Source organism: Dunckerocampus dactyliophorus, chromosome 1 (assembly GCF_027744805.1).
Source record: "Dunckerocampus dactyliophorus isolate RoL2022-P2 chromosome 1, RoL_Ddac_1.1, whole genome shotgun sequence".
In the NCBI taxonomy this organism is placed as follows: domain Eukaryota; kingdom Metazoa; phylum Chordata; class Actinopteri; order Syngnathiformes; family Syngnathidae; genus Dunckerocampus; species Dunckerocampus dactyliophorus.
This window is the reverse complement of record NC_072819.1, coordinates 9,291,477-9,313,947: the sequence shown is the minus strand read 5'-3', so window position 1 is coordinate 9,313,947 and position 22,471 is coordinate 9,291,477. Positions and strand designations below refer to the sequence as shown.

The window sequence follows — 22,471 nt, the reverse complement described above, 5'->3', positions numbered from 1 at the left end:
AAAATGTGGAAAAAGTGAAGTGCTGTGAATACTTTCCGGATGCACTGTAGAGTATTGATATTAAGCCTCATTTAGTTCAGCCTGTTAGCGTGGCTCTCTCCAATATTTTTGGTTTCACATGTGGCCCCCTTTGGAAACTTAACTGCCCCCCCATGGTCTGGAGGTCATCATATTTCCTCATGCAAGAAATCTCCCATTTGGGTTAATCCCTGGATCTCCTTCAATCCCAAATCCACCCCTGCTGTCAATGTGCATAAAACCTTGTCTTGTCGTTTTGTCGGCTCACCTGCTTTTCTTGACCGGGGTGTGGATCAGTTTCATGGTGAGCGTTACGACACCGGTCTTGGGATCCCTCCGCCCTGCTTCGATGGAGGCAGACAGGCAGTCCTCTTCACTGTCTGAACGCACCTCACATTGGAAGTCTTCGACAAGCACTGGGGAAACTGAACAAGTCAAACAAAAATATATATAAAATATATAAATTAAAGGGGTAAATATTGTAATGTTATACTATAACTTATTAATCCACAATGTTTGCTTTTTGTTGCTATTTAAAATGGTTGATTTACTTGATTTATTTTTTTTTACATTTTATTTCTTTTAGGGACTTTTGTGAGGAAATGTGAGCATTGCAATTTTTATATGCATTGTCTCATATCATGGGGGGGATGCGCAATAAAAATATATATTAAAATTATATATATAAAATTATATATTCATACGTGTTGAACTCCCACTCTTGCATGGTTTTCTTGGGGCTGCTGTGACGCAGACCCTTTTCCAAAACTTGTAACTTTAGTTGTGGTTGTTTGTTTCTCAAAATAGTAAAGACCTTTTTTTTTTTTACAAGTAATTGTCTTTTTTTCTTTAATATTACAACTTTATGCTACTAAAATTCCGTTATTTTCCTCATAATATCACAACGTTATTCTCGTAACTTTTTTCTCTTAATATTTATTTGATTTTATCCTTGTAAAATTACTGCTGAGTTTTCAATTTTTGCTGTTGTTACTTTTAGTTTTCTTCTTGAATTATATTTTTAGAATGTAGTAAAAAAAAAAAAAAAAAAAAAAGTACACCCATGCCTGGTGTAGTGTGTTGACACCTGCAATGGCTATTACTTCTCTTTAGCCCTGGGGTGTCAAATTTGTGCCATGGAGGGCCGAGACACTGCAGGTTTTCTTTCCAGCTGGTCACTAAAGCAGGTGATTTTAATGATCAACACCACCTCCAATTTGAGGAAAGGAGCTATCAACTAAATCACCCACTGGAGAAAATGGTTGGGGAGAAAATCTGCAGTGTCCCTTCTTCCAGGTTCTTTGCACCATGTTGCTTTCGGAGAATAAATGTAATTTAAAAGTTTTTCAAAGCGCTGGACTCAGTGAGGAAGGTCAACGGAGATCCCAGAGTAAAGAGTCTACATGGCAGTTGCCGCACCCCTCTAGAAAGTGAAAGTTAAGCGTGTGTGTCTGGAAAGTGAAAGTTACGCTTGTGTGTGAGAAACTGGTTCTACCTATGCTGGCAGCATCTCCTCTCAGTTTCCATGAGTTTTCTGTGAGTGTTGTGCAACCATAGTTGTGCTATGTGAGTAGGGGTGTCATGAAAGCATTCCTACGGGCAGCTATTAGACTGAACCATAAGTATAATAATAGTAATAATATCTAACACTAGCACCTACCTTCATTTCCACTTGGATTCTGAGCTCCTGGCACACATCCAGTGAGCAACACATCAAGCACCTTCTCCAGCTGGCAGCCTGCTTCACACTGGAGCACGCAGAGCGGTGAGTTGTCATCAAGCGCTTTCACTGGAATCCCACAGAGAGGGTAGATCCAACAGATGGTTGACAGCTTCTGCCCTGACCTGTTTAATATACGCATGTGGAACATACGTTAGACTTCACTACAGTGGAACCCATATAAGTTGACATCACTCAGCTTGGCTGATTCACATCGATGTAAGCAGTTGTCGACATAATCGAACATTAACATTTACTAGTGACTGTGGCCAGAGTCATCAGGAGAATGGGCGGTAATAAACGATTTTTCAACCTACGGCAGCGTGTTGACATTGATTTGTGAAAAAATGTAATGTGTGCATTTTGTTTCCTGCAGAAAGGTGGATGGGAGAAAGAACATCTGAGAAATGACACATTACAAATATGAGAGAATATGATTGATATGCTATGATGTCTTGGCCAGACCTCAATTCTGCTCCTTGCTGTATCAAGTTAGGATGATGACTTCTACTCTGTTTTAAAGCAGCACACAATTCACAATGCTGCAGGGATACAAACAACACACCGTTTTCGTCTTGTCGTGACATTGAGGGGCTTCATCGTGATGCGCAGCCATGCCTGTTGAGGGTCCATGGACTTGGGCGCAAACACCACCGGCACATCCAGACTACCCCCGCCACTGATCTGTATACCTGCAGCAAAGATCCATAGCAGCATCGTTTCTTTGTTTTTTTTTTCCTCACAGAGCAAAAACTGAACTCAACAAGATGAAATAACTAATAAATCAATTCATTTTGACTAACGTGATATATTTTTTTCTTTCTGTGTTTCCAGTTTAGCTATTAAAGTTAACTATTATTGAATGTGTAACGTATCCAAACAACAACATGACTGTAAATTCTTTTTTCATATGGGACACACAAAAAATGTCTGACCATTTTTATGCAGTTTAACTCATACATTTTGAAAAATAAGTCTGTTCTTTTAAAGCACGACAGTCGTTCCTCGCCACTTCCCGCTTCTAATTTCGCGGCTTCACTCGATCACAGGTTTTTCACAAATATACTAATAAATCGTGCTGTTTCGTGGTTGGATAGGGCCTATTATAAGTCAAAACATATGCATATTCAAGCAAATGTTCTATATTTTATCATAAAAATGGCTAAATTAACTAAAATACCAATATATGTCCTTCAGAAGACGCATTTAAAGATGCTGTGATGATAGAGTATGTAGTAGGGGTGTAACAATTCATTCACTACATCGATGCATCGATTTAAATTCCTACGATTCAACTACATTGATCTGTGTTTAGCAAGTTTTTCATTCTGGACGGCATATCTTAACATCATTTAAAAAGGTAATCGATCGATACTAGGAAATGAAGAATTGTGTCTGTGATGTCATCGCCTCCCGGTATGTGGCGGTCAGGGGAGTCGTAGTGGGCCTGTGAAATACAGTTGATTCGTTTTTTCTTCTTTTGGTCAGTTCATTCACTTCATCCAGTATTCATGTTTAACTCATCTGGCTTTATTTGAAACTCCTTTTAAGTGACATTTATGGGGACAGTATGCAAAAGACGTTTTGTACGTCTATAGACGGTGGTTTACGGTCGAGTATCAGTGACGCTTAGTGACGTCATCATCCAGAGTGCCGTGTCCAGGTCAAAACATACAACTTACGTACTCGGAGGCAATAAATGGCGCGCACTTGCTTGTACCGGCGAGGAAGGAGAAGAGAGGAAATGCTGGGAAGCCGTGATTTTTGTTGACCATTTATTCGTTATGTCACACATTCACACTCGCGCTTCTTATGTATTCTTTTTTTGCATTCCCACGTTTCCTAACACTACTGCACGCAATCTGCCATCATGACACATGCGAAGTATCTGTTTGCTCTTCCGGTTTGGTCTCATCATTATCACAACTTATCAGAAACCCACCACACTACGGTATCCTGTTCCGTGTCTCTGTTAAGCGCGTCACAGGGACAGAGGACCTATCCCGACCCTCTCAGCGGCAAAAGGTACAAGGAGGACACATTACTTGCTAGTTGCTGCATCGTTCTTTCAAATGGCTGCTTTGATCTATAGGGGTGTTATTTCATATCTAGAGGGCTCTAATAATGTTAAAAACTGTATTCAGAAGGTTTTCTATGCTCTATCTACAAAAATATTCAATTTATAAAATACTAGCAGAAATTCAGTTATCACAGGAACCAATTAACCACGATAAGCAAGGGATTACTGTATTGAAAACATATACTAGCCGCTGGTGGTGTTTTTACATTTTTTGGTTTCAAAGAATGTTAATCTCGAGCCAGTTGCCGGTTTCTAGCCTTAAGATTGCTATGGAAAGCCTAACAATGATAATGAATGCTAATAAGTTCTTAGGATCATACGTAAGTAGTACTTCCTTCTGCATCAATAAAGTATCTACCTACCTACCTTACCATCATTGACTGAAAGTGTGTTGGCCTTGGAAGAGGTCTGTGTTTGTTTTTTGGTCTTAAATTGTGCAATCAGTGAACGCACCTTCTGCATGGCTCAAAGACAGAGAGAACACGCCCTTGTCAGGAGTCACCGGGCGGCAGTCAGGCGCCCCACTTGGATCCTTTTCTATTACACACAAATACACACCAACAAGTGATGGTTATGTGTGTGTTTGTATGAAGGACAAGTAACATATACTGTATCTACAGTCGCACAGGGAACCCGTTAAAGTCGGACTGGCTGACTTGCGTCGACATAAGCACAATTGAAACAAGCCAGTTTTGTCCATGTATCTAAATAGACACTTACATACTAATATACGTGCAAAACATTACTATTTTATGCTTATTTAAAACCCGCAAGGCATGCTAGGTAACTTCCTGTTGAGGAGCTGTGCACGTGGGCTTCACTGCATGCCCTGCGGGTTATAAATGAATATGACATAGTATTGTTTTTCATGTATCTTAGTGTGTAAGTGTATTTCTTTACTCACATAGTTACAGTACTTTGGTTGCACCGTGAGTGAGGTAGGCATTTGGGTTGATAAGCTCCTGTTGGTTTGTAACGTGTGAGTAAGGGTGCAAATATCAAGCTTATTCACGGCATATAAAAAGAAGATTGTCATTTTCTACCAATGAATTATTCTACCATTTTTGTGCTTGTCAGGACAAAAATGGTGGGTGTTCCCACAAATTAAAAAATCATGTTTTGATTTTAAAAAAATGCGCAAATTTGCAGGTTTCCACTGTAAATATTATATGGTCCTGGCTGGACCACACGTTAAGGAAAAGAAACTGAACCCCATTGGGAGCATCATGTGACCTGTGAGTGTGATGCAGAGCGTAGCGGGGTGCTCGGTGGGGTTTGTGAAGGGAATAGTGATGGACTCGCTGGAACCAGCTGTGCAGGAGATGCTCAGAGGTTCCTCCCGGCCCGGCATGAGTCCGCGGCCAAACAACAACACACACCATTGCTGCATCTACAGTAAAACCCGACACAGCGCACAAAAACACAAGGGGAGGGGGCCACATACCAGTGTCATTAAGCCAAGATTCATGGGAATAAAGACAAAACAATAAAGCTGCAAACTGCAGTTAAGACAGTGAGTAATGTGTATCTTTGCACCTGAGGGCATGTGAATGTTATCTTGGCGACATGGTTACCCTCTCCTATGGATGATGGAGTGAAGCGGACCCCAAGCTGAGTGGAGGAGTGGGGCTCCACAGTAAACTGAAACACACACACACACGCACATGCACAGGATAAACTGCCAAAAGAGCACCAAAATCATACACTGATACAACCTGTACCCCTACAACCTCAGTCATTATGTGTTATCATTTGATCGCAATTTTAAGACCAGTTGAAAAATGTATGTGTTGCATTCGTCTGTGTGTGTATGTGTGTATGTGTTGCATTGTTGGATCTTAAGGAGGTTCTAAGTCGAGCTTTAAAATGTTAAAAGAAGAAATTGGAGTGAGATAAACAATTATTATTGCAAACACGCATTAAAGTGATATAGGCTGTTCATCAGCTGATCAAAAGTTTAAGACCACAGCCTTTAAAAGCCAAATTCTTGGCAGAAATGTGGATTCAATGTTATTTTCTGTCAGGTATTCACACTGTAATGATCTCTTCATGGCAAAAGCAAAAAAACCCTTTCTTTCTTTGAACGCGGTCAAATTGTTGAGCTGCATAAGCAAGGCCTCTTGCAGCACGCCATTGCTGCTGAGGTTGGATGCAATAAGTCATTTATAACTTCAAAGATCCTGAGAGCTATGGAACAAAAAAAGTCAAGTGGAAGACCCAAAAAAATGATACCGGCCCTGAGCCGGAGGATCCGATTGGCTGTTTGTCAAGACACAGGACCATCATCGGGCCAAGTAAAGGTTGTTACTGGTGTCGAGTGCAGTCCAATAACCATCAGACGGCATCTCAGAGAGAAAAAATGTAACCTTGACGGTCCTGATGGCTTCCAATGTTACTGGCATGACAAGGTGATCCCACGTGACATGTGCCGTCAAACAGCAGATGGCTGGCTGTGTGGAGATGTTGCAGGGTGCATCCCTAATGCCTGAAGGCCCTCGCCTGTGTGGTAATGGCTGGCTTTTTCAACAGGACAACACTGCACTTCACAATGCCCGCTTGACAAAAGAATTCTTCCAGAAAAATACCCTCACTCTTTTGGACCATCCTGTGTGTGTTCCTCTGATCTAAATCCAACTTGAGAACATTTGGGGATGGATGGCAAGGGATGTTTACAGAAACGGACATCAGCTCCAGAGAGTGGATGCCCTCCGTGAAGCCATTTTCACCACCTGGGGCAACATTCCCACTGGCCTCCTGGAAACACTGGCACCAAGTATGCCCAAACCCATTTTTCAGGTGATTAACAAAAATGGCACAGCTACTCATTACTGAGTCCTTATTTTATTTCTATTTTAGGGGGGTTTTAAGGTTTTTTTGAGCTATGGTCTTAAACTGATAAACAGCCTGTTTCAGTTTAATGGTTATTTGGAATAAATTACTTACTCAAAAAAGTTTTTGTCTCACTCCCATTTCTTCTTTTTGCCTTTTGAAGCTAGACTTACAAACCTCCTTAAGATCTAACAGTGAAAAATATAGAGAATTATGAGCAGTAAAGTACAGGGTGCGGGTTTGGATGAGAAAAATAAATGCTTACAGTGCTTCCTGAGTCCACTTCCAGCGTATAGTTCCTGGGGTTACTGTTGGCTACAATCAGCTCCAACTTGTCTGCTGTTGGGTTGACCACAGGAATGGACTGGCTGGTCCATCTGAGACACAAAACACTTTTTGATAAACCCCCAGAAACTACAATTCCCTTCAAAGTGCATGTGAATGCTCAGAAATGATAAAGCCAAGGTGGTGTGGGCAGCATGCAGTAGATCTCAAAAGATTTAAAGTGCTATAACGTACAAGGGTAATTTTTTGGTCTTTTCTGTGATATAGATATTATAGTAGCGCTGATTACTGCAAAATGGGTACGGCGAGTGGAAGAAGTTTGGACATCACTGGCTTAAAGGATTGCATTAAGTTCAATAAAAAGCTCATTTTGAGTGCATTTTTCCTCAGTATTCACCCAATTACGGTCAACACTTGTGTGTAATATGCAGTGTGATTGTGTTGCTACCTACTTGCCCAACTGACAGCACACTTGTGGCAGCGTGACAACCGGGGAGGGAATGGCATAAAACTCCAGCTGGTACCAAAACTCTCCGCTCAACTCAGACTGAAAGATCACGCTGGGAAAGAACACCAAACCAGTGACCATAAAATAATACTTGTGCAGGTTAAATTTATATCAACATGCATAAATGTTGCAAGGTAAAAATCATCATCCAGTCAAGAGGAAAATTTCATTGAATGAAAACTTCAAATCCATCACAAGGTGAGAAAAGGTAAATGTTGTTTATTTCATTGTCTATGGTGTAATTCCCCATCTAGTAGAATTTCTTGCGAATGATCAGAATATTGCTAATTTTACCTTATTGGTCCAAAAAATATCCCTTATTTTTGAAACGCAAATAATGACGTTTGTATGTCGTTAGATAATAACTGGTGGTAATGTTGTGTGCAGTTAGCACATTTTGCTGTATTTTCAGCGTTACATAATGTGTTTTATGTGAGCTAATATGTGGACTAAGTGGGAAGGTTATTTATACAAGTTATGAAGCTCAATTCGTAATACAGTGGAACCCAACTTTTAGACTCCTGTTTGGTTAAAAATCGCACCTGGTGGCCACAGAATGTCCAGTATCTTCATATGGACATTTTGTTCAAATGCCATGTACAGTGGTGTGAAAAGGTGTTTTCTTTTTTTTTTGCATGTTTCTCACACTTAAATGTTTCATCAAACAAATGTAAATATTGATCAATGACAACACAACTGAGCACAAAATGCAGTTTTTAAATGAAACTTTTTATTAAGGGAGAAAAAAAAATCCAGCACTCATCTTTGCAGAATTGTTGTAATTCAGCCACATTGGAGGGTTTTCCAGCATGAACCACCTTTTTAAGGTCATGCCGCAGCATCTCAATAGGATTCAGGTCAGGACATTGACTAGGCCACTCCGAAGTCTTCATTTAGTTTTTCTTCAGCCATTCAGAGGTGGACTTGCTGGTGTGTTTTGGATTATTGTCCTGCTGCAGAAACCAAGTTTGTTTCAGCTTGAGGTCACGAACAGACGGCCGGACATTCTCCTTCAGGATTTTTTGGTAGACAGCAGCATTTATGGTTTCAATTATTACAGTAAGTCTTCCAGGTCTTGAAGCAGCAAAACTGCCCCAGACCATCACACTACCACCACCATATTTTACTGCTGGTATGATGTTCTTTTTCTAAGATACGGCATTACTTTTCTGCCATATGTAATGGGACACACACCTTCCACAAAGTTCAACTTTTGTCTCGTCAGACCACAGAGTATTTTCCCAGAGGTCTTGGAGATCATCAAAATGTTTTTTGGCAAAATTGAGACAAGTCTTAATGTTCTTTTTGTCCAGCAGTGGCTTTCGTCTTGCAACTCTGCCATGCAGGCTGTTTTTGCCCAGTGTTTTTCTTATGGTGGAGTCATGAACACTGACCTTAACAGAGGCAAGTGAGGCCTGCGGTTCTTTGAATGTTGTTGTGGGGTCTTTTGTGACGTCTTGCATGGGTCATTGCTGCGCTTGTGGGGTAATTTTGGTTGGCCAGCCACTCCTGGGAAGGTTCACCACTGTTCCATGTTTTCACCATTTGTGGGTTATGGCTCTCACTGTGGTTCGCTGGAGTCCCAAAGCTTTAGAAATGACTTTATAACCTCTTCCAGACTGATAGATCTCAATTAATCTCAGTTAAGTTATGTTTTAACCAAGGGGGGGGGGGCGTCAATCACTTTTTCGCACAGGGCCATGAAGGTTTGGAATTTCTTACTCTCTTAATAATAAAAACTTTTTTAAAAACTGCATTTTGTGTTCATTTGTGTTTTTTCACACCACTGCATATGGCACTGTACTGTACATGGCATGTTCTCCGAACCTACTGACTAAAAAATCTGACAAGGGAGTCAAAATTTAAAGTTGAGGTGCACCTCAAACTAATTTTTTTGCTGTGTCAAATGATTAAAAATCATAATGAGATTAATCATAGTTTTAAAATGAATTAATCATGATTAATAATCATTCATAACTATGTTTGAAATATGCTCATTTTTACTGTATTTAATGAAGAAAAAAGATAAATGAGAGGACAGGACTATATATATTTGCATTTATTAACAGCGCCAAATGAACTGAATATGTCAATCAAGCTAAAAGATACCACACAAGTCTAAAAATCGATTTGTCGAAAACTAGTCTCTTTAATAGTAGCAGAACATCTGAATCACACTTTAAACCGTGTTATTATGAGCAATGAGGGGTTGTTTTCAAAGACATCACGTAATTTAAGGTGAATTTACTTGTTTTCAGTGTATTTTCCAGCATACTTAAATGTAGCAAATCCGAATGTACATCCGAAAAATAGGCGTTACGAAGAGCGTAATAAGAACATCCACTTCATGTTTTTCCTCATCTTCCGGTTAATTGATGTTCCGAGTGTCCCTGAATGCATCTGGTGTTCTTGTAATGAGAATGAGGAAGTGTCAGTACATACAGTATATAGTGTTGGAATTGTACTGCTATTGATGTGTTCAGGTCAGAATGCAGTGATAAAAGAGCGTCAGGCTCTGTGTGACTGTGTGGGGACGCTCCACTGTTCTTCCGTCTGCCATTATAACAGAGAGGTGTGCTGGCTTTGGTGCGCTTGCGTTAAATACACAAAAAAATTGAACCTAATTAACAAAATGAATTAGTTATAGCCGTTAACGCTTTATTTTTGACAGGCCTATAAAAAACGTGTAAAAAGATAACTGCACAAAGTCACAAAAAATAGTGGCAAATATATCAGTGATGACAGTCGTAATGATTGGACACCACATGAGCTTTAGATATCAATACATAATTAACTCAAGGTTTTATTCACAAGGAGTAATTTGGCCCCATGACTATACTATAGCCTGGCTTCTTGGTTTTGCAGCTAATGTGTGTTAAGAAGCAAAACAGAAGGTGTTCATTAACGTGTGTGATGGCGGAGGACACATGCTATTAGATTTACAAAGTTCCTGTACTTTGTCAGTATTATCTGTGTTGCGGAATTGTACAAGAGAGAAAGGGAGAAATTCTGACCTGCCTGTGCTCTTCCCTATTCTGCCGGGAGAAAACATGACTTTGTAGGGGAGTGTCTCCTGCGGCGGGACTGAAACCCAGGAGGCTCCGTGCAAGTCGTCTCCTTCCAGGTCCACGTTTAGCATGAGCAGTTCTTCTCCTGGGTTCGTGACGGGGATCTCTATGGTGACTGACCTCTGGAAGTGGGTAACGTTGCACAAAAAGAAAAACAATAAACTTTGGATTTTTTCTTATGATAAAGGTAAAGGACAGCAGAGCTTACTTGAACAGTGCATTGCACAGTGAAAGTGCTCACAGGTGCTGCAGGTTCACAAAAGATTTCCAGAGTGTAGAACACCTCATAGCGTCCAACTACATCACCTGCAAGGCGGATGCACATACTATGGCTACTGAAAAACAAGAACTTTAAAAGTTAAATTTCTTACCTTTGTCAACCTCTGTGTCATCCGTGTCATCGCTCTCTATGAATGATACACAACCTGCGGGAAAGATTTGACTTTTTATTTATTCCTTAACTGCCTGCACCCATAAGAACCCAGACCCATTTCTACTAAAGAACAGACCAGTCACGTGACTGTCACATGACAATCACATAATGCATTCAGAAATGACCTGATTGCTGTCCTTGTTTCCGTGGTGACACAGCCATGATGTACATGCTGCTTTGGCCAGGTTTAACTTCCAGGGATGAATTGCCACTTACGAATGATAGGTCTGTAACTACCTGCGCACACACACGCACACACACCCATGCTTATTTAATTTTGCTGGCTCCGCATATGTGGCAGCGTAACTGATTGCAGTATTGCCAACCTTAAGTGACCGTTTTGTTTGACTGTAGTTGGGGACACTCAGTTCCGTCACGGTGGTCTTGCCCACGGGGCAGTGCAGTACCACATGATCCACAGGCAGGGGGCGCTCGCCCACCCCTCGAAGAGTAAACACTTGCTCAATCCCATTGCGGTCATTATACAAGGACAGCTTGCCCTGCCGGAGTCGATACGAGTTTAGTGATATCATCAATTATGTCCCTTGCTATTGAGGAGAGGACAGTTCATTAGGCACACCTGGGAGCACAGTCTAATTAGATCTAATACAACAGGGGTGTCCAAAGTCGATTTTTATTGGCCCCCGGGGAATATTCTACACTTAAAATGAAACACGAAACATCATGAAGGAGGATTAGGGCCAAATGAAGGGAGTTAAAATATTGAATGTTAGAACCGTAGGTGCGGATTCGACTCACGCGACTTGGAGTTAAGTCAGAATCAAGTCACAATTTTGATGACTTTGGACCCGATTTGCCTGTATGTTCAGATTTAAGACTTGCAATCCGACTTGGACTTTGACGTCAACGACTCGAGACTTGAGATTTTCAGTGAATGTGTTGAGTCGAATGTGTCCCCATTCACTGACATGATTGTTATTATGTAATTTCCAGCAAGAGAACATATTTTCCCTTTGAATCTGCCTCATTGAATGCATCTATTAACGTCCAATGAGGCTTAAGAACAAACAACAAATGTGAGGATTACATTTCTGTGCGCTGACTAAATCCTGAATGCTATGTGAGCACTTTTTTTCTGTAACCAAGTGTTGTCACAAACATAAAAACTGAACCGCTGTATGGAATATTGGAAATTTAAGGAAAGTGGGAATTTTGCAGAATTTGTGTGTTCTGATGCTACTTTGACAAATATGGAAAAATGACATTCATTTCAATGGGAATGTAGAATTTATTGCGGTTAATTGGTTCCAGACCCGACCGTGATCTGTCAATTTAGGAGTATTCTTATTTAGAAATGGATAATTTTCAGTTACAGCATAGAAAACCTGTTTACGAGCTTCTGCATATGGGTTTTAACATTAAAGCCCTCTAAACAGGACTTTACGGTCATATTACCCAATACATAATAAGAGAAAATAAGATACCGGTATATAAGACATAACTAAGCCTTGTGCTCATGTATGTTGATGTAAATGTGTTCTGGTGCTCGGGGAGCTGAGTGGGGGTAGGACAGGAAGTGATGTCGGGGGTTCAGAGTTGAGTTTTAGTTTGGTGTGGGTTACGCCTGCACCAGTAGCCCGAGTTAGGCATTATCGTGAAATCATTTAAGCCTGTAATAAAAGCATGTTGTTCCGTCAATCAAGTCTGGTGCTTGTGTGTCTCACCAAACATTACAGTAGCATTACTGACACCTAGTAACCAGTGTAGAACACTACATATCATATTTGTACTTTATTCTATTTAGCCATTTTCATGCTTGAAAATGCTTAAGGAAAAAATACATAGTTTGCTTCAATATGCATATTTTTGACTAAGAGTAGGCCGTATTCACCATGAAACAACATGATTTATTAATGTATTTAAAAAAAAAAGATAAACAATAACGAGCAGCAGGGAAATTCAAAGCATAAAGTGGCGAGGGATTAATGTATATGTAAATACTATATTGTATATGGAAATATGGAAAATGTGAAATTAGGGAAAATGTGGACATTTTTTGGAATATGTCAATAGATGACCTTGCAAGTCTGAATGAATTTTATTTTGGAATGGTTATATATAATAATAATAATAAACACATGTATTTGGGTGCTCTTCAGCATTCACACAATTACTGAAATGGGCACTAAACGGGCACTTTTTAGTAATAATAAGAACAGGGTGGGCCAGGACAGGGTTGGGACTAATTTAAGCGGGTTCACTGTATGACAAGGGAGTTAAAGTGGCAAAGGAACGTGAAAAGACACACAGCAGAGAAACATCAAAACAAACAATACCATGACGACGCATTGTGAAGACGGATGAAAAGTCAGAGGGTAACATGTTCTTGTCCCAGCTGGTACAATCAAAACCTGGGGGCCATAGAAGCCTTTACCGACCAACTGAGCATGCAGGGTCCAGTCTTGAAGCGTCTCATTGTGCTGCAGGATCATACACATTCTTTGACATTTTGCACATTTACACTGTACGTTACACTTGCCATCTTCTTACGCCAACGCAGCGTTACAAAAGCAATAACTCACCAGAGGTATGTCTTGTGTGACTGAATGCTGAGCAGGTGAGCTAAAGTCCAAGTGGACAGATCCTCCCTGTAGGAACAAATGACGTTTTCTTTTGTAATATTTAGTTTTCGTTCCCACAGCAACCCTATTCAACTGGACTTGCTATTGTTGCTTTCAAGACTTGGTAAGACAGGACTAGAATGTAAGAACTGTGCTAATTTTCTTAGCATTTAGTGCAGGGGTGTCCAAACACTGTCCACTGAGGGCCACATGCAGAAATATTTGACGGTTGTGGGTGGACCACGATGATATTTTTCACATTCTCATTCATTAAACAGGCTAATATCAATCCAATGTGGGTCAACATATTCTAAGCTATTAAATAAACTGAAAAAACCCATAGCCTACATTGCAGCTTTGTGGTAAATCATTTCTTTTTATTATTACCGTATTATTATTATTATTACGGCACCTAAATCGCCTTTTTGAGGGCTTCAACATACTCAAAAATGCATCAAATCATGCGAGCATGCGTACCCTGATGAAAATTTACGCAGCATATGTAACAAAAACAAACTCAAATATGTTGAGGTTGAAAAGCAGTACATCCAGTACTAAGCACTAGTGAGTTAGAGTGAGGTCTCGCACCATTCTATATAGACAAAAATGGACAGATTACACCAAATGCAAGAATCACCACAGTATTCACAGCTGCTAATTCAGAACTAGTAAGCCACAAATTTACAAGGCAAATGAAACAAAAACAAACCTAACTTGTTGTGGTTGGTCCTTCTTTACAACAATGAGTAACAAAAACAAATATAAACAAGCAGTACAGTGCATATTTTGACATCTGCTGAACTAAGCACTAGTGAGTTACGTTGAGGTCTTGCACAATGCGATATAGACAAAAAAAAAAAAAAAAATAAGTAGACATTTGAAATAATTTAAGCAAAATGAAAAAGGTAAAAAATCCCCTCAACACCTCTGTAATTGCAGCTGCTATCTCAGCACTACTAAGTTAAAGCCCATAACCTCGCAACTAAAACATGTTTTTTTGGCAGTCCTTACCTTTTTCAGGACTTTAACATACTCGAACATGTACCAAGTCATGTGAGCATGTCTACCCTGTTGAAAATGTATACAGCAGATGTAAAAAAACTAACTCAAACTTGTTGAGGTTAGTCCTTCCTTACAATAATAAGTGTAAAGAAAGCCAAAAAAGTATGACATCCTTTTATATTTGTTTAACTAAACACTAGTAAGGTACAGCGAGTTCTCATAAAATGTTATGACCGCCGTTGGTCTTCAGAGTCAAAAGTTTTGTGCAATTTCATATTATATGGTTATATAGACAAAAATGGACAGGTAAGTAGATATTTGCATTACTTTCTGGAAAAAAAAAATCCACTTAACTATGGAATCACAGGAGTGCCAAAATTAAAAGGGAATACGTGCGGAAATACAAAGAGAATCAATAATACAAAAATATACAAATGTGGAAATACAAAGAGATTCAATAATTAAAAAAATATACAAGTGTAGTCATATTTTTTATTGTATTGTTTTTGTTTTTTCTGTATTGTCTTTGTTTTTTCCAATTTGCCGTTGTTTTTCCTGTTTTGTATTTGTCTTTTCCAGTTGTATTTTGTCATTGCATTTGGTAATACCATGCAAATGCGGAAGAATGACTGTGGGCGGGTCATTCAAAAGTAAACGGAGGAAATTTAAATAAGATAAAATAAGGCATTTACCTCTTAAAGATTGCGCCACACAGCTTCATCCATATCTGCATTCATCAACGCAGATATAGCCTTTAAAGACTTTAAAGACTTTTTTTTTATCAAAACCTTCCATGACATTTTCCACCAACCGAGCAATTGCTCATAATTCTCGCTGAACACCTCTTCTCAATTCGTCCACGTCCACCATATTTAAATTTCCCCGTTTATTTTTGATAAACATGTATTTGCATCTACTTTCTGTCCGTGACATTATTTCCGGGCTCCCGAGTTTCCTTAACTACATAGCCACTGCAAGCAGAAATCGTGTAATCACGTATGGAGTAGTCATCATCCTGGCAGAATGACCCGCCCACAGCCTATTCTTCTGCATTTGCATGGTATTATCAAATGCAATGACAAAATGCAATGACAAAACACAAGTGGAAAACACAAATACAAAACAGGAAAAACACCGGCAAATTGGAAAAAACAAAGACAATACAGAAAAAACAAAATAGTAAAAATAGTAAAAAAAATATGACTACATTTGTATATTTTTTTTATTATTGATTCCCTTTGTATTTCCACATTTGTATATTTTTTTATTGTTGATTCTCATTGTATTTCCACACGTATTGCCTTTTAATTTTGGCACTCCTGTGATTCCATACTTAACACTGCTCTAATTGCAGCAATATTAAGTTAAAGCACACAACCACGCCATTGAAACATCTCTTTTTGGCAGACCTCACCTTTTTTGAGGGCTTTAACTTACTGGAAAACACAGCAAATTTGGCTAGCATGAGTATCCTGGCGATAACTGTTCACATCCTGGGATAGTCACATGATTCCTATACTGTACGTCACTTAAAGACTTCTTCTGTTCAAGTCACAGCACAAAACTGTACGGGGCCCATTTTAGGACATTTAAAGCGTGTTCTTATGTGTTAAGGGAGATGATGAAATATTGGTTTTAGTGATTAAAAAGCTCCAATTAAGGCAAGAGGTACCGGTGAAGCAACCAGCGCTTCCATCAGGTAGACTCTGGTATCGAAGCAGGACCTCAGAACCATCTTACATGTAAACTGGCCGACACAGTCCGCTCTGAAGCGCAAGGGGAGTTTCACACATTCATGATCTATGATAAGACAATCACAAATGAGAGAACATTTCCATATAGAAAGTATATTACATAGTATAATGCAAATGTGCTTTGACATATCGCGGATGTGCAGTGTGCATACCTGTAGGATTCTTCCATATGTTGACATCTTTCTTTAGAGGAATTGTAACAGTGCTTGGTACACTGAAGTACAGAGGCAAAGAAACCTCCACGCTGTATTCGATGCCTTTACTGTGGTCAACACCCCTCAGTTGGACCTAACAGAGGGCAAGGCATGAGGTCAATCCACACAAGTAACAAAGGAAAATATGCTTTTTTTACCTCTATTGTACAAAAGCATTATATGCCTTGCAAGTACACTTATATTTCCATTTTTAATAATAATAAAATAATTACCAAAATAATTTAATAAATTATTTGTATTAATTTACCTAACATGTTAGGTTAATTGGCGACTCTAAATTGCCCAGAGGTATGAATTTGAGTGTGAATGGATGTCTATACAGATGTGTACATCTCCACTCAGTGTGCTCATTTGTCATTAAATAAAGGCGTAATATTTGAATAGAACACTTATAAAATACTAAGAGGTGAAGCAAATATTCTTTGGTGAACTACTCATCAGCTAGTGAGCTACCGCTAGCATATGAGCTAACTGTTGGAGACTCCTGTGATAGCATCACTGTCTAACGCTGGACAAACTATTAGTTTGTTGAACAACTTAGACACACATCTAGTGTTTGGAAGAGAAGCCATAAGTATTATAATGATAACAAGAGAGCAAGATGTTAAGTGACACTTTCAAAAGTAAGTTAGCATGAATGTGATAGCCACTTCTAGCTCGCCCGTGATCTAGCTAGCTACCGCCAGAGAGGCAGTGCAAATGGCATACGACGCCAGGAAGTCGAATGAGATTGAATCGTAAGCGATCACACACGCTGGCATAGATGGGCTTCCCATGTGACAAGCTGTACACATTTTACGGACATTTTTTTATTTGCACGATAATTGGAAAACAGTGAATGTCAATGAGCAAGCGCCGGACACGGCAGACAAGCGATTCCGGAAAAAGTTTTTCAAAATAAAGTAGTGAAGCATTTTTATGATATTTTAAATTGTTTTCAAATTAAATGTGGTCAATATGTGCATAGATAATAAGCTATGTACGGATTGATATAGCATATGGAGTATATACATTCATATATTACTTAGCATTGTTTTCAAGTTAATTTTCAAGGTGTGGCGGCTTTTATTTTGTAGTGGCAGGCCGCCACAATGAATTATATGTTGCAGAAACCCTGATATTACAGTATATGTCTAGATTTTAGGGACACCCTGTTGCATGCATACCCTGTGGTCAAAAGTGAATATGTGGGTGTACCTGCTTTTTGGAAAGCATACATGCTGCCATGCTCGTCCTCACAGTGCTGCTGTGCAAAGTGTACGTCAGCATCCGCCTCTGAAATTCAGTGGCGCTCATCCTGTGCTGCGCCCAAATGGCCAGGCCGTTTTCCCAGGCCGTATTGGTCAGGGGCAGACCGATGACCTCGTCACACATCTGGCCCACGGTGCAGCGCAGGCGCAGCACTGACACACAACCATCTGTGCCTGCTGAAGGGAATAAATACGTTGATGCTATTACCTCATCAAAAACATTAAAAACAGAGCTCAGTATAATCGAGTGCAATTCTACACCACTGTGACGACAACCACAAAAATAAACATCCATTGTATTGGATTTCATTAGATTGAGCAATATCTAATGATTTCATATTGTGGCGAGTAAGACTGCAGCAGGCGTTAGTACAGTAGCGCAGTAGGGTGTCCAAATTGCATGTTTTTATTGACCCACGGAACATTCTAAAAATGGCCCATTTCACCGAATCAGTGCCATTTGCATTCCCAGGAAACAAAATGTATAAATGCACAGTAAAATTAACAGCTCATGAATTTTTTTACCAAACAAAGTGTCCTACACATTGACCTGATCGCTTATTTAATAAAATAAAAATTAAAAACTTTGGAAAATTAAACAATTAAAAACATTTTTTTAATTAAATAATTGAAAAATAACAAAAATTAAGAACATATTAAAACTACCTTGAACCCTGAAAAAATTGCATTTGCTGGCCGTCACCGCTTGCTAAAATTCGACTTTACCATGAAATATAATAACTTAAATCCTTCAGAAATGTTATTTTGTGTTACTCCTTATCCCAACTATACTTTAAGTTATTTTTTTTTCCTTTTGTTAAAATTCACACTAGCCGTGACCCCGGGTTTTCATTCAGTCCTGTTACCCTAACACAGGGGTGCCCAAACTTTTTCCACCGAGGGCCACATACGGAAAAATGACAGGATGCAAGGGCCACTTTGATATTTTGTAAAGCAACACAACTTCATCTCAGCTTTGTGATATACTCCAGGTGAAAAAGCACATTATTAGTGCAAACTTTAGTGTTTGCTCTTTGTCCTTTCTTCTCTCCCATTTTTACTTTTTTTTTTTTAATTTTCCAAATATTTCAACTTCCTATAATTCTAAATAATCACATTTTCTTCTCGTAATATTATGACTTTATTCCCGTAATATTTCCATTTTATTCCCATAATATTCAAACTTTTTCCCCAACCAAATTTTTCAAAAATGACAACTTTCTCATCATATTCCAACCCCAAGAAAGCATTTTTTCTTTTATATTTTTATGATGTTATTCTTGTAAAATTATGATATATTTTTAGAATGTACCGCGGGCCAATAAAAAAAAAAGCAGCCGCGGGTCTCAATGGCCCCCAGGCCCCTTCTGAAATGTTTCAATTCTACAAGTCAACAGTAAGTTGCATTATTCAGATACTCTGCAGCCAATGGGAAGACCAAAAGTATTATTTTTTGTATACTGTCGTCCCTCGTTTAAAGTGGTTAATTAGTTCCAGACCCGACCGCAATAAATTAATTTCCACGAGGAGTCAATGTTAATAAATGGAATTTTTTGGTAGTTAGAGCATAGAAAACCTGTTTGACTTTATAAATATGATTTTTAACATTATTAAAGCCCTGTAGACATGAAATAAGAACCGTATAGTCACCTTTACACTCCTATTATTCATTGTTTACACTACATTGCAACTCTAAAGCTGCAGAGACTCCAGACGGCTGCTGGCTAGCTAGTCTCCAATTTATTTCTTCTAAACTTAAGAAGTCAAAAATGTACCACTTCCACACAGAATGGGAGGATAACTTTTTTTTCAGTCTATCATGTCGGACATGCCATGGCTGACTTCATGACTTCATGGAGTGTTAAAGTGCTCATGACACCAAAACACACGTTAATCTTATTTTCATGTGAAAAATTGCATTGAAAGGCATATTTAATGTAATGTAAGGCAATGCTTCAATGTTTTGTGTAATTACTGCCGCCTCGTGACCAGAATACTACATATCACTTGTATTTCAATGTTTCGACTAATAATAGACCATAGTCTTCCCACGAAATAGCAATAATGTATTAATTAATTTCTGATAAAATGCGATATAGTGAGGGAGTGATTATATATTTCAACTATGACTGGGGGTAAGGTTAAAACCTCAGCACAGTGCTGTTACCTGTTACCTTGATCATGTTTAAAATACAATTTTATGTTGAACCACTGTAATGTGCTTCGTGTCAAAATGATGTTAGCATAAATTCCATGTGACGTTATTTCACGTATTTGCTAATTCATTGCTAAAACTCACTCCTGTTACTTTCATTCCTGTTACTCAAATGAGCCACCTTTGGCCTAGGAAACCTGTACAAATATTAAATAAAGTTACCTGAGATGGCCCAGCACACATTTCAAGTAATTCAACGTGTGTGTTGTCAGATTTATAGTTGAAAAATTGTATTTTTGAGAGATTTACGACAAGCAAATTGCACAGATTTGGTGGAAAGTACAATTAAACAAAACCTGAAAAAGTTGAAAAAAAGAGGACATGCACGTTGTTGTTGTAGGGTTGGCTTTAGCCTGTTTAAAAATGTAAACAAATCATTTGACTTTTCAGTCTGGACACCCCTGCAGCCAAGTAGCCTGTTGGTCTCTTACCAGAGTTACCAGGGATGGTGAAGATGTTTGAACTGGGCTTGACTATAAAAAGGGAAGGTAGAGGCAAGTCTGCTGTTGCCTTCACCAAATAGACCACATCACCAACCTGGAGTAAAGAGGAAAAACGTGATCATGAAACTGGAAGCACAACTTTGGGGTACACGCGCATAGCTATCAACCCTCCCGTTTTTCCCAGGGAAACTCCCGTATTTTGCCCTTCTATCCCATCGCCCTCCCATTCCCAATAAATTTCCAGGATGGCCAAGGTAAATATGACTAGGCCGGTCACGATAACAAATTGTGCTGGTCGATAATTGTGCCACAAATTATCGTCGATAATCGATTTTATCGGAAAACATTTTCAATAATAAGACAATTTTTTCAATAATTTTCATGAGAGGTGTACTGCACATTTGAACCAGTAGATGGTACTCAAATATAGTGTACGGTGTACCTATGTGAAACATTATCTGGACACAGAAGTTGCCTGTATGTACGACACTGGTTGTGTGAGCACACCATTTTTTGTCGACCAAACGTCGCAGTAAGCATTACGGTCGGCACGAAGGCGCCGCTGCCCGAGGCAACTACATCGGGAGTTTTTTTTCTCCACTTTCAGAAACTGTCCGTGTCAGTCGTCTGTGTTCATGCGCTCACCGTGTTCATTCTGTTTACAATCGAAATCTTCCCACATTGTGGCTGTCACTTCTAAACCCTGTGTATCCACTCACCAGTAGCCCCGTCTCCACAAAGAGGCTGAATGAGAATGAGGGCCCACTCTCTGTGTTCATTCCACTATAGAACCAATCAATGCGCACAGACAGATGCAGAGTGAACCCTCTTGTCATCCAGCCCGTGTGGCACAGAGAGACGAGCAGATGAACCACATGCATTCATGCGCATGTTAATTTATTGAGGTCGTCATAATTATCCACCTTATTTTTTTAGCGTTTGATTCATCGATTTATCGATTAACGTGACTGGCCTAAATATGACACTTCTTGGATGACATATAAAATAGTTCAGGTGAGAATTGATTAACACACACACGCACAAAACACTCACCTGCGGGCAAACGAGCAACACAGCGCAGTATTTGGTTCCTGGACAGAAAGGAAGGAAGTGGACGCTGATTATGTCTGACTGGCCCGGTTTCAGACTAACGCTGCTCACTGTGCTGAGGAACTCCCGACCGTCATCGTCTGGAAAAGACGCACAAAAACACGCGTGAATCACATTGAAGGACATGCGCCTCTGTCTCATTTGTATAATTGGACAATGACGTCAAAAAAAAAGAACATCAAGTTATTAAGAATGAGCAACATAAACAATTTGTGATAACAACAATATGAACTATATAGATTTGCCCGACTGCGGCTAGCGCGGCTAAAGTACGCCCTTACACGATGCTGAGCCGCTCCTCTAAGTTACTAATCCTTGCCTTCATGGCGACAAAGAAAGAACATTTCTTACATGTATCCTTATCATTACAAGCGGACGAGGAATAGCTGAGCGAGCCACACACCAAGCAAGAGAGAGCAGCAGGAGACAAAAAAGCCATGCTAATTGCAAAGCTAGCTTGAATGTAAAGTAGCAAAACAACAGAGTAAGTGCTTAGTACACTATAACACAAGTCTAGCTGGAAGTGCTTTACAGTAGAGAATAACCAGCTATGAACAAGACATTTCCAGGCACATAAAAAGAGAGAATAATACAGTAATCCCTGTTTAATCACGGTTAATTGGTTCCAGACTCGACCATGATAACTGAATTTCCTCCAAGTAAGATTCCTTATTTATAAATGGAATATTTTCGTAGTTAAAGCTTAGAAAACCCGTTAATGCCCTTATAAATAAGGATTTTAACATTATTAGAGCCATACTCAGAGAAAACAAGCCAAGACGTGAATAAGACTTGTGCTTGTATGTGTTGTAATAAATGTGTTCCGGGTTTGTAAGGAGGTCAGGAAATGACGTCGGGGTTTCACAGTGGAATGTATTACGGCCTCAAAGGTAGCCTGTGTTATTATTAGTATTATTATTAATTCATTTATTTTTCATTAATTTTCTATGCCGCTTATC

At 39.3% G+C, this 22,471-nt stretch overlaps 1 protein-coding gene across 1 annotated transcript in view; it reads right to left on the bottom strand.

Annotated features, from left to right (window-relative positions):
- LOC129193862 (cilia and flagella-associated protein 47-like) overlaps positions 1 to 22,471 on the bottom strand; it is a 71,593-nt gene that overhangs the window by 2,766 nt on the left and 46,356 nt on the right. Inside the window, exons 45-65 of the mRNA XM_054799008.1 lie at positions 21,864 to 22,012; positions 21,456 to 21,592; positions 20,391 to 20,496; positions 17,692 to 17,921; positions 16,432 to 16,567; positions 16,198 to 16,325; positions 13,485 to 13,550; positions 13,239 to 13,382; positions 11,268 to 11,441; positions 11,067 to 11,178; positions 10,880 to 10,933; positions 10,717 to 10,814; positions 10,455 to 10,630; positions 7,385 to 7,492; positions 6,913 to 7,024; positions 5,355 to 5,459; positions 5,052 to 5,208; positions 4,272 to 4,355; positions 2,304 to 2,430; positions 1,679 to 1,863; positions 287 to 443 (exon numbers count right to left, since the gene is read on the bottom strand). Of these exons, the coding sequence (XP_054654983.1) occupies positions 287 to 443; positions 1,679 to 1,863; positions 2,304 to 2,430; positions 4,272 to 4,355; positions 5,052 to 5,208; positions 5,355 to 5,459; positions 6,913 to 7,024; positions 7,385 to 7,492; positions 10,455 to 10,630; positions 10,717 to 10,814; positions 10,880 to 10,933; positions 11,067 to 11,178; positions 11,268 to 11,441; positions 13,239 to 13,382; positions 13,485 to 13,550; positions 16,198 to 16,325; positions 16,432 to 16,567; positions 17,692 to 17,921; positions 20,391 to 20,496; positions 21,456 to 21,592; positions 21,864 to 22,012 (2,745 nt within the window). The remainder of the gene's footprint in view (positions 1 to 286; positions 444 to 1,678; positions 1,864 to 2,303; positions 2,431 to 4,271; positions 4,356 to 5,051; positions 5,209 to 5,354; positions 5,460 to 6,912; positions 7,025 to 7,384; positions 7,493 to 10,454; positions 10,631 to 10,716; positions 10,815 to 10,879; positions 10,934 to 11,066; positions 11,179 to 11,267; positions 11,442 to 13,238; positions 13,383 to 13,484; positions 13,551 to 16,197; positions 16,326 to 16,431; positions 16,568 to 17,691; positions 17,922 to 20,390; positions 20,497 to 21,455; positions 21,593 to 21,863; positions 22,013 to 22,471) is intronic.